Source organism: Ascidia mentula, chromosome 7 (assembly GCF_947561715.1).
Source record: "Ascidia mentula chromosome 7, kaAscMent1.1, whole genome shotgun sequence".
NCBI lineage: Eukaryota > Metazoa > Chordata > Ascidiacea > Phlebobranchia > Ascidiidae > Ascidia > Ascidia mentula.
Genome location: NC_138572.1, coordinates 9,735,033 through 9,747,308, shown reverse-complemented (window position 1 = coordinate 9,747,308; position 12,276 = coordinate 9,735,033). Strand labels below are relative to the sequence as shown.

General features: G+C 38.1%; 1 protein-coding gene across 2 annotated transcripts; it reads left to right on the top strand.

The window, feature by feature from the left end:
- Positions 1-963: 963 nt before the first annotated feature.
- On the top strand, positions 964-11,969 carry LOC145907983 (SCO-spondin-like). Of its 2 annotated transcripts, none has more exons than XM_082995138.1 (13): positions 964-1,060; positions 1,670-2,562; positions 2,624-2,765; positions 2,908-3,038; positions 3,134-3,370; positions 3,591-3,713; positions 4,047-4,169; positions 4,232-4,354; positions 4,455-4,577; positions 10,267-10,389; positions 10,537-10,665; positions 10,910-11,029; positions 11,377-11,969. In XM_082995138.1, the coding sequence occupies exons 1-13, from the start codon at positions 993-995 to the stop codon at positions 11,394-11,396; spliced, it is 2,355 nt and encodes a 784-aa protein (XP_082851264.1). In that variant the 5' UTR covers positions 964-992; the 3' UTR covers positions 11,397-11,969. The 2 variants fall into 2 exon arrangements, with proteins under 2 accessions (XP_082851264.1, XP_082851263.1); XM_082995137.1 differs by lacking the exons at positions 10,267-10,389; positions 10,537-10,665; positions 10,910-11,029; positions 11,377-11,969 and adding exons at positions 4,882-5,004; positions 5,151-5,279; positions 5,511-5,630; positions 5,977-6,617.
- The last annotated feature ends 307 nt before the right edge of the window (positions 11,970-12,276 follow it).

Sequence of the window (12,276 nt, the reverse complement as noted above, 5' to 3'; positions counted from 1 at the left end):
TTGTGCTTTGTTTTACATCGACCAATTTGCAAAAGGTTCTGTGCGTGGGAACGATAACACCAATACACATTTGCAATGCTAACAACAGAAAATCGACTACAAAGCTCTTTTATGAACGATTTAACGATTTGATTTTTCCTACAGCGATTTAACGACTAAAATTTCAAATAATTCATATAAAAAGTTAATGTCATCGAACGTTTTTTCAATTTAAATCTACAATATCGCTTCTATTTCTAAGTTGGCAAAGCAGTTTTTAATAATTTCATCTACACGTGCAATTAAATTTTTCGAGCGGTTCTATAGCAGCACCTTGTGGTAAAAAGATGCACAAAACAAAAACTGGTTCCGGAACGAAATTGTCAAATTATGCTCCAAACACTTGGAAACGAAATTTCGTTTCAAGAAATAAAAAATGTTCCGGACCGTAACATAGGGCCTTTTCTGATTAGGGAGGCAGCGTTTGGTTGCCGAAATAATTCCGTGACAACTTATCCGTGATATTTGCAAGGACCAAAATTATGAAAACAATGACACTGCTATTGTTGAAACAATTCTTTGGCGAAATAAACTTATTGCCTGCAAACAGTAATCATAAAACTTCTTTGAAGCACAGACTCCTTAAAGGCCAATATCCACTCGATTGCTCATTTACCTGGAAATTAATTTGATTGAAACTGTGTTGTGGTAATCCATGAACAATTCCTTGTTCAAGTGTAACGTCCAAGGACCATTTCTGAGAATTCGACGTATGTTCTTGCCTCCTTTTCCAATTCCTTGGTAATTGCAGTGGAGAGTCTGAAACAGATTTCACGCATAATTTGTGAAGAACTCAAATTGACGTAATTTTTGTCCTGTGCCAAGTTCGCCAATCCAATTCGTGGAAACGATACTGTACTTCCGATTACTTTCAACGAACTGTATGGCAGTTTCCCTATAAAGTGTAAAATGGCTTCAAACCAAAGGACTACGTTGATCTTGAATGCGAAGAAATGTTGGCCTTTCGAGTATTTGTTTTGCTTGTGGTGTTGATGGTTCTTCTGGATTTTGGTGAATCAAAGTAAGTATAACCTACAGTATAATGGCAGCTTTGTACATAGCATTATAATTGTCACATAAACGATGACGAAAGATCATGAAAGAGTATATGTGCAAAATAGCCCATAATATTCATTGAGAGCTGTAGATAGTTGTATACACAGTTTCGACTTGTAAGGTCATATCAGTGCAACTTTGTGGTACCTTCCGGTCATAGTGCGCTCCACAGTAGTTCGTCTCTGTTCTTTTGGTCCTTAGTTTTGGTACCCAACGAATCAACGTTGGTCGAAAGGTACCACAAAGTGGTAATCTGTGTGCCTAGCGTGAAAGCTAGCGCAGTACCACAGTCAGTAGCTGCACTGATGAGACCTTACAGGTCGAAACAGTGTGTACACCCTGTCTGCAGACCTCAAAGTATATGTTCTATAACATTCTATATGTCAACTGTCGCTGAATCCGTGACGCTGAATCCGTGACGTTTAACGACGTCATTGTTTAATTTTGAGCCATGTAATCTGTACCATATTAACATTTGAATGGATAAGTTTTTCACTAGAAAACTCAATATTGTGCTACTAAAAAACTCAAGCTTAGATTTTATCCACAATCAATTTCAAATGTGTTTCTGCAGTGGAAGGGGACACGGGAGCAGAGGCGAAAGAAGAGGAAGAAGCGGAAGCACGGAAGGTAGCAGACGCGGAAGCAGACGCGGTAGCAGTGGCGGAAGCAGACACGGAAGCAATGGCGAAAGCAGAAGCGGAAGCAAGGGCGCAAGCGAACACGGAAACAGACATAGAGATAACCATCATAAAAAATTCGATTTCAAGAAATGCAAAATTCTCTGGAGACCCTGTTCAAAGAGCTGCAATAGTGGCACAAAACAACCTTACGTAAGGGAAAACCAGCGTAAATGTGCGGGCTACCTACCCAAACCAACATCATGCAACACACGATGTTGTCCGGTCAATTGCGTGTGGGGATTATGGGGAGAATACAATTCTTGCTCAGCTCAATGTGGCGGGGGAACACAAGCGAGAAGAAGACAGAAGACACGACACCAATCTTGTGGAGGGAGGTGTTCTGGATTCCCGACTTCTTCCAGCCGGTGTAACACTCACCCGTGTCCAATTAACTGCAGACTCGGAGACTGGAGTGCATTTGGAACTTGCTCTGCTCCTTGTGGTGGAGGTATCAAGACTCGCACACGACGAGTTGTCGCTATTGCGCAACATGGGGGACGGGCCTGCAGCGGTCCAACGACCGATTCAAGGGACTGCAACACACACCAATGCCCTGTTGATTGTATTTGGGGAGAATGGGGCGAATTTGGCGATTGTTCGGTAACTTGTGAAGGTGGGATCCAAAGAAAACAGAGAGAAATAGTTCGAACCTCGATGTACGGAGGGGTGAATTGCACTGGACCAAGTGAACAATCAAGACCTTGCAACACTCAATGTTGCCCAATTGACTGCGCTTTGGAAACTTGGAGTGAATGGACGAGTTGCTCGAAAACTTGCGAAAAAGGTATTTATCAAAGTCTAACTATGCCTCTACATATCAAAACAACATATTTGTTTGTTTTTAGGTATACAGTCAAGGTTTAGAAACAGTGTGCTTGAATTTTGTGGTGGCTTACCTTGCAATGGCAATTTTACTGAAGTAAGAGTGTGCAATGATGTTTGCTGTCCTGTGAATTGCGTGTTGAGCCAATGGTCAGCTTGGGGAAAGTAAGTGTGTAAAATTGTAATGTGTTTCGGTTATGTTAAAAACAGCCGCCATTTATAAAAATCGCTGATTAAAGATTTTTTGAACACTTTTATTAGATGTAAGTGGATTTTGCACTTTTTTTATCCCATGCATCTTTTTCAGCTGCAGCAAATCTTGCGATGTGGGTTCAAAGACACGGACAAGGAGCATTCTTTTTAACAAAACTTGCAACGGAGCAGATTGTATTGGTGAACTCAGAGAAAATCAACAATGCAACACTCAGTGTTGTCCAGGTCAGTTTCAGGATTCAAAACAAAATAACGCACTGAAAATTAAAAATATAATGACAACAAATTTCTTCCTTCTTCTAAACAGTAATGTTTTTTAGTTAACTGTGCTGTTTCTGAATGGGACAACTGGAGCACTTGTCCACAAACCTGCGGCGTTATGAACATTAAAGTCAGGAACAGATTAGTGATCACTAATAACACATGTGGAGGGGAGGAGTGTCCGACCCTGCAGGAAGTCGAGAGTTGTGAAGTGGTTTGTTACAATGGAGGCACTTATACGACTGCTACGGGTTGTTTGTGCCAATCAGAGTGGAGTGGTCTGTGTTGTGAACAAGGTAAATTTTATGTTCGTCTTTTTTGCTACATGCAATAGAAAGATTGTGGTGTCGAGAGGTAGTGTAACGTGAAAATAGGCAACAACAGCTTGAATAACGGACCTATTTGCTTGGTATAACTAGAGAAATAAGAATAGCAAATTTAAAAATTGGATACAAGGACCGCAACGTATATTGAAGCAATGGTGCAAAATAAATAAGTCACTGTCTGTTTTTCTAGACTTGTGCACCCAACAAGGAAGTAGTTCATGCCCCTTGAATTCAATCTGCGTCAACACAGAAGGAAGTTACCGATGCGATTGCAAGCCTGGCTACCAGAAAAACGACGATTTTGCATGTGAAAGTAGGTTTGTGGCTAGTGCTGCCAACTTTTTCTTTTATTTTAAAAGTTTTATATATGTTTTTATACGTATGTCATTAAAACCCAGCAGAAATATAAGCAATAAACTGCTCTCCGTCTATATTTTAATTCACCAAATCAGCGTTTCGGATATTAAGTTAGTTTTGAATAATTTCGCAAGATTCGTTTTCTTGAAAAATCTGAAAACCTGGCGCAGGACACCAGATTCTCAAATCAAAGCATTATTCCCTAGATTCCTGTGCAATACAGTAAAAATTTTGAAGGAAAAAATACATAGTCTTGTATACTGTAACATTGCCGATACCACTGTTTTAGATATCAATGAATGCACCGACCTGGCGGCTAATTGTCATCAGAATAGTCAATGTGTTGACACTGAGGGAAGTTTCCTTTGCTTATGCATTGCTGGATATTTAGAAAACGGAAATGTCTGCACAGGTGCACCTTTCACTGCATTTTTGTTTCGTGTTAGTCTATGTTTGTAAATTAACTTATTCCAGACATTAACGAGTGTGAAGCGGGCACTGCTACTTGTCCAGACAACAGTGAATGCGTCAACACTGAAGGAAATTACTATTGCCCTTGTCTAACTGGCTTCGCATCCAACGGTGGACAATGTTCTGGTATGTACTAAAAACTGTTAATTAGCGTTTATATCAGTTTATATAATGAATAGCAAGTTGCACTTTCTGGATCATTAACCTGTTTCCTTACTTTTCGCAGATATTAACGAGTGTGAAGCGGGCACTGCTACTTGCCCAGACAACAGAATATGCGTAAACTCAGAAGGAAGCTATTCCTGTCCATGTCCACCTGGCTTCGAATCTCAAGACGGAATATGTTCCGGTAAGTATTGAAAAGCAGCATTAAAATATTTTAAAATGTCGAGTTATGTGACAAAATATCTTGACATTTTAAAAGTCAAATGGGAAAATAATTATTTGTAACATTTTGGACAAACTATATTTGACCACATAACGGATATTAACAGATTTTATAAGTTCTTAAAATTGTAATTCATGAAACACTTTTTCGACAATGCTAAACGTTTATGAGTTTGACGTTGGTTGATTTTACAACAAATAGATTGCACTTGGAATTTATATCAAATATACTACAAAAACTAATTTTCAAAACTTACAACCAACAGATGTTAACGAGTGCCAGCAAGGAAATGCCGGGTGCGCTGTCAACGCAACTTGCGAAAACACCGTCGGTTCGTACGAATGCTTCTGCAAGGAAGGAATGTCCGGGGACGGAAGGACGTGTGTTGGTAAGAACAAATTTTTCTAACAAAACAAGTCAAATATTACAGGACTACAACTCGAAAAAAATTTAAAACGAGTGCTGAACAAGTGTTCGTTTCAGATAATTATTAAAATGAAATCTTTTCTTATAAAAGCAACTAATTGTTTGCAGGAATAAACGAATGCGTTACATTCGGTGTTGAGGCTTGCCAACGTCATGCTGTTTGCACTGATTTGCCGATTGGTTTTCAATGTGACTGCATGGAAGGGTTCACCGAGAATGAACACCGAGAGTGTATTGGTAAGTCTTTCACTTTCTGAGAGTATACCTTGCTTCTAAGGTAAGTGACCCTGCGCACAAACAAGCAAAGAAACTTGTTAGGACTTTACAAGATATCTGCAAGATAAACACACGTTACCGAATGGAAAGTTTCACATATCTAGAACTGTTTTTGAAAAAGACCTATTTTTTGAACAAGAATAAATCCAATGCTTTATAGTGGTATGTATCATGTTTTAAAATTTTATGAAGATGTTGATGAATGCGTTGACGATCCGTGTACAGTTGACAGCATGGTATGCACAAACACGGTTGGGAGTTTCACATGTTCCTGTCCAATTTTCATGCAACTTGTAAATGGCCAGTGCGAAGGTGGGTGTCAGGTTTAACGTACGTGTTTTTGGGCAATCATTGTTCTATAGCATACGATACACATAAAGAAGAATTACGCAAACTATTCTTTCCATGCCGATTTATGCAACATAAGTAATATAAACGACGACATACAGACGTTTTGCCAAAGAATCGATTCCCTTTTCATGTGTTTTTTTACGTTTTTCCTGCCTTTTTGGTGTTTTATACACGTGATGTATAGTTGCTATATATCCCTAACGGAAGTATCGCCGGATGGTGGACAGAACATTAGTTACAATAAAAAGTCTCGGAACTTTAAAGGACAAAAGAACAATTCTAATAAACAACATGATTTTGTTTGCAGAACAAGAACCTCCATCTTAGAAGGGAGTAACAGAAGAGAAATATTTGTTAATCATCATTACAATATCTTACTCACTCGATGTCAGTGCATAACATTCCTTGAAATACACCGTTTTTGGCCTTTTCAGAAGAAGCGGTCAAATAACCTTCAAATTAGGCTGCAAAAACAACTTTATCTGTGTTTATTAAATTGAATGTTTTTGACCAGGTCCACAAACTGTATTATGTAACTGAACTGTTGACATCAGTATTGTAGGTGCTCAATATCTGTCGAAAAAATACAAACTATTCTAATTGTATCATATTTACCATGCGCACGTTATTATCACATAGTGGCTAATTCTATCGTTATAATATTATAATACCGACATTTTTTTTACATGCGATGTCCCTTTGTTTGCAAACAAACACTTTTCAATGCCCCGAGTTCTTCCTTTTCCGGAATTTTCCCATAAAGTGCTCGCACATTACTTATATTGGACATACCTATATTGGACCTAGTGGCCGTGCTAATTGCGTCACGTGATCCGGCGAACCAGCCACTGCCACGCAAACTTGTGCCATGAGTTTAAGCATGTTTGGTTTTGCTCACCCCAAAAAACGCTATTTTAATCTCTGAAAGCTTTTCTGCAAAATAAACAATCACGTAAGTTCTGGGCACATGAGACACATCAGAAGAGGCAAGCATAGATCTGATTTACGGGTACGCTTTGGTTAATACTTCTTGCTTCGGAACCCTTTTATAAACTGTCCAGCGGTCTGCATGTATCCCAGATTTAGAGTATGTTAGAGAAATGGTACAAAAGGAAATTTTTCGTTTTATTTGCTGGAAATGAAATGTAAATAACAAAATATTTTTTGTTAGTTCTGTTCGGTATGTATTTTGGCCAGGGCAGAATTAATAAGTTCTGCATGGCACAAAATTCTAGAAAACAAAACCCAAAGTTTGAAGAAAAAAGACATTTGGTTTCCAAACAATGACACATGGGCGCATGATGATAAACGTTTCCCAGGTACTTTCCAGACTAACGACACTTACGTGGTAACTTTAATATCGATGCGGTAAACTTGGTTTGCCCCAGGTGCAACCTTTCCTGATAAGCCACAGGCACCACTGGCCCCATACTTCTTGTATTTGTGTACCGCGTCACGTGATCAAGCGCACCAACCACCGTCCTGCAACGCAATGACGTTGTATCCACGGGAGTAAGCTGCACTGTTTCGGATTTGCAAAACTGGATCACTTGCCCGAAAACATGCGTGATCATTAATAACACGTGTGGAAGGGAGGAGTGACCCACCCTGCGGGAAGTCGAGAGTGGTGGTTTGTTACAACGAAGTCACTGCGACTAGTATGGGTTATTTACCTAGTGCAATGCTAATGTAAAATAGTTTTTTTTCGTATCCAGGAAATCAGGTTATTGCGTTAGATTTATAATCGATGGTTATTAATAAACTGTCTTTGTGTTGTCTGTATTTCGGGAAGTAAACGAGTTTCTTCATTGTAAATAAAAGTTTAAACGAAAGCGACATAAAATTTATGTAGCTAAACAAAAATGCTGTAAGTGCACCAAAAAGCATACGTGATATGCTTTGGCAGACGTTGACGAGTGCAGCCAGCCAGGAAGTAATTCGTGCCCAATTAGGTCGATCAGCGTCAACTCAGAAGGAAGTTACCGTTGTGATTGCGAGCCTGGCTACACGAAAAACAACGACTTGGATTGTGAAAGTAGGATGTTGGCTCCTGCAGTTACTCTTAACATGAACCCTATGTAACTGTAAAATGTAGCGCCTGCAGACACAATAGCACAGTAATGTGAAAAATGGGGCTCTTGCATTTGCTGTAATTAATAACTATTGTTTTGGTCACTTGCGTTTAGGTAAAAAATTGTATTCAATTAAAGTTTCACGGATACTGAAAATATACTTTAGTTACCGGAAGCTCATAAGATACATCCTCTTTGCCCAATTCAGCTACTTATTGCTATCTGGTAGTTGACATCACATGAATCATGTACTTTGTGTGTGTTATATAAGATCTAACCACACAAAATACAAATTAAGAGAAGATAAACTCTTACGGACTCATAAAACTGCCAGTAAAATTAATAAATTTCGGGTTTAGACATCGATGAATGCACAGAGCAGATTGCCAATTGCCAACAAAACGGTCGATGCGTTGACACTAAGGAAAGTTTTCTTTGTGCATGTGATCCTGGATATTCAGGAAATGGAACAGTCTGCTCAGGTTCGAAAAATGGGCTACAAAATCGTCACAAGACAATTTCGTTTTAGCCCCTATTTATATCTTGTTTTTTTTGCGAATATAGTAGGCTTTGAGAGTTTAAACGCACATCTTCCTTTAACGTTATTTTGTTTAAAATGTAACAAAGTTATATAGTTATAAATTTCGAGACAAACAAAAATAAAAGTTCATTTCAATTCTGAAACTCTTGCAAACACACCACTTCTTAATTTGATCTGCTAAAATCTAAAAACTTTTACCAATCATTAATAGTCCTACATACGCAAATATATTTTAATAAATGACTTCCCAATAATGTATTTAAGGCATCGACGAATGAAGTCACTCCAAGGACATTCTATGCACTGGTGACTACATGGAATGTTTAAACACAGCCGGTAGTTTTGAGTGTTCTTGTCCCTTATTCTCCATGGGGCTCCAAGACGGAAACTGCATTGGTGAGTGATTATTTGAGATACGTATGTGACTATTGTGCGCTGGGTGTGTGGACATAAACACCTCGTTTTTATTTATGGAAATAGGAAGAAAATTAGTTCAAAATGATTAGTCTCGTGATCTTAGTAGAAATTTAAAAACAAAGGATAGGGGTAATATGTGTGTATGATCATAGGCTTTGGGAATGGAACACAAATGTAGGCCTAAACTGTTGGATGCACATGCTAACAAATGCAAATTGCTTTCGTAACTAGCACAAAACATATCATGAGCGTGTTCAAGTTCAGTTGGTAAAATACGATTATAATCTACATTTGTTTTTAATACGTTTGCCGATGGGAAACCGATCGTGTTCGGATTGCCTAATTTAAAACATTGTTTCAATCTCCCGCGCACGATACGATTAACAAAATTTGGAATCGTATGCTCTCTCGACGCGTCAGCGCACGATTTTCTTTGCAGACCTTCCGCCCAACTTTGTTGGGGAAGAAAAGTTGGGAAAGATGGCAAACGAACTATGGCAATTGGTGGAATGCCCAGAGAAAAGTTAGCGCTTTACATGGTTTCAGGAAGTGCAGGCATCCTTCTTCTTGTACTTGTTCGATTACTGGTAAATAATCAATCTGCATGTCTACTGAAATTTCATTTGGTGACTCACAAATGTAACAATATGTTTGTGTCAAACTTGGAAACATTTTACAGTATAAATACTGAACGCCAGTTTCTTTGTGTTTTGTGTTGTAAAGTTGTTCCCAATATTCTGATGCCTATAGGCACCACGTATCTGTTAGTTAAGACTTAAGATTTAAATAACCTTCGTATTTGTTCAGTTATACAAACAAGACGAATGCCAACACACCCTGAGGAATCAGACCTGCATGGGTGAAGGCCTGACAGCCATTTTGTCCAACAAACAATGACAAAAAAACTGTAAGGTGCATTATACTAGAATATAATGGTATTTTTAGATGGGCTGTTGCTGGTGTAGCAAGTTAATTTGCAAATATTGTTATATAACATAGTCTGGACATGTTAGTTAGAAGACAAATGACAGCATTTGTTGTCCTGAATTTATACCACCCAATACATTACAAACGTGTGTACGTTTAACTTTCTGCAATTAAAGCGATATATATATATATATATGTGTATGTGTGTGTGTTCTAGGAATATAATAACACTTTACAAAGTATATTCACGCAACCTTATCACCTTAAACTTCTGCACAAATGTCTTAAGCCACGTTTCAAACAAATTAAGTTAGTGCTCGTTCAATTGTCACTTGAACTCTCCACAATAAACGCACTGCACGAGTCAACATAATGACATGTAGGCCACCCCCATAAATAGCGCTGTGTTTTGGTCCCGAAAAAATGTTTATTTGTAACATTTTGGACAAACTTTATTTGACCACATACCGGATATTAACAGATTTTATAAGTTCTTAAAATTTTAATTCATGAAACACTTTTTCGACAATGCTAAACGTTTATGAGTTTGACGTTGGTTGATTTTACAAAAAATAGATTGCGCTTGGAATTTACATCAAATATACAACTAAAACTAGTTTTCAAAACTTACAACCAATAGATGTCAACGAGTGCCAGCAAGGAAATGCCGGGTGCGCTGTCAACGCAACTTGCGAAAACACCGTCGGTTCGTACGAATGCTTCTGCAAGGAAGGAATGTCCGGGGACGGAAGGACGTGTGTTGGTAAGAACAAATTTTTCTAACAAAACAAAGTCAAATACTACAGGACTACAACTTGAAAAAAAATTAAAACGAGTGCTGAACAAGTGTTCGTTTCAGATAATTATTGAAATGAAATCTTTTCTTATAAAAGCAACTAATTGTTTGCAGGAATAAACGAATGCGTTACATTCGGTGTTGAGGCTTGCCAACGTCATGCTGTTTGCACTGATTTGCCGATTGGTTTTCAATGTGACTGCATGGAAGGGTTCACAGAGAATGACTACCAAGAGTGTATTGGTAAGTCTTTCACCTTCTGAGAGTGTACCTTACTTGGAAGCTAAGTGACCCCGCGAACAAACAAGCAAAGAAAATTGTTATGACTTTACAAGATATCTTCAAGATAAACACACGTTACCGAATGGAACGTTGCACATATCTAGAACTGTTTTTTGAATCCGAAAGGGACTAAGGCCCTATTTTTAAGTAGGAATAATTCCAATGCTTTTTAGTGGTATGTATCATGATTTAAAATTTTATGAAGATGTTGATGAGTGCGTTGACGATCCGTGTACAATTGACAGCATGGTATGCACAAACACGGTTGGGAGTTTCACATGTTCCTGTCCAGTTTTTATGCAACTTGTAAACGGCCGCTGCGAAGGTGGGTGTCAGGTTTAACGTACGTGTATTTGGGCAATCATAATTCTATAACATACGATACACATAAAGAAGAATTACGCAAACTATTCTTTCCATGCCGATTTATGCAACATAAGTAATATAAACGACGACATACAGACGTTTTGCCAAAGAATCGATTCCCTTTTCTTGTGTTTTTTTTACGTTTTTCCTGCCTTTTTGGTGTTTTATACACGTGATGTATAGTTGCTATATATCCCTAACGGAAGTATCGCCGGATGGTGGACAGAACATTAGTTACAATAAAAAGTCTCGGAACTTTAAAGGACAAAAGAACAATTCTAATAAACAACATGATTTTGTTTGCAGAACAAGAACCCCCATCTTAGAAGGGAGTAACAGAAGAGAAATATTTGTTAATCATCATTACAATATCTTACTCACTCGATGTCAGTGCATAACATTCCTTGAAATACACCGTTTTTGGCCTTTTCAGAAGAAGCGGTCAAATAACCTTCAAATTAAGCTGCAAAAACAACTTTATCTGTGTTTATTAAATTGAATGTTTTTGACCAGGTCCACAAACTGTATTATGTAACTGAACTGTTGACATCAGTATTGTAGGTGCTCAATATCTGTCGAAAAAATACAAACTATTCTAATTGTATTATATTTACCATGCGCACGTTATTATCATATAGTGGCTAATTCTATCGTTATAATATTATAATACCAACATCTTTTTTACATGCGATGTCCCTTTGTTTGCAAACAAACACTTTTCAATGCCCCGAGTTCTTCCTTTTCCGGAATTTTCCCATAAAGTGCTCGCACATTACTTATATTGGACATACCTATATTGGACCTAGTGGCCGTGCTACTTGCGTCACGTGATCCGGCAAACCAGCCACTGCCACGCAAACTTGTGCCATGAGTTAAAGCATGTTTGGTTTTGCTCACCCAAAAAAAAGGCTATTTTAATCTCTGAAAGCTTTTCTGCATAATAAACAATCACGTAAGTTCTGGGCACAAGAGACACATCAGAAGAGGCAAGCATAGATCTGATTTACGGGTACGCTTTGGTTAATACTTCTTGCTTCGGAACCCTTTTATAAACTGTCCAGCGGTCTGCATGTATCCCAGATTTAGAGTATGTTAGAGAAATGGTATAAAAGGAAATTTTTCGTTTTATTTGCTGGAAATGAAATGTAAATAACAAAATATTTTTTGTTAGTTCTGTTCGGTATGTATTTTGGCCAGGGCAGAATT

Coding starts and splice junctions, on each gene's coding strand:
- LOC145907983 (XM_082995138.1), top strand. CDS start 993: ATGTTGGCCTTTCGAGTATTTGTTTTGCTTGTGGTGTTGATGGTTCTT. Junction 1,061..1,669: donor CTGGATTTTGGTGAATCAAA/GTAAGTATAACC, acceptor GTGTTTCTGCAG/TGGAAGGGGACACGGGAGCA. Junction 4,355..4,454: donor CAACGGTGGACAATGTTCTG/GTATGTACTAAA, acceptor TACTTTTCGCAG/ATATTAACGAGTGTGAAGCG.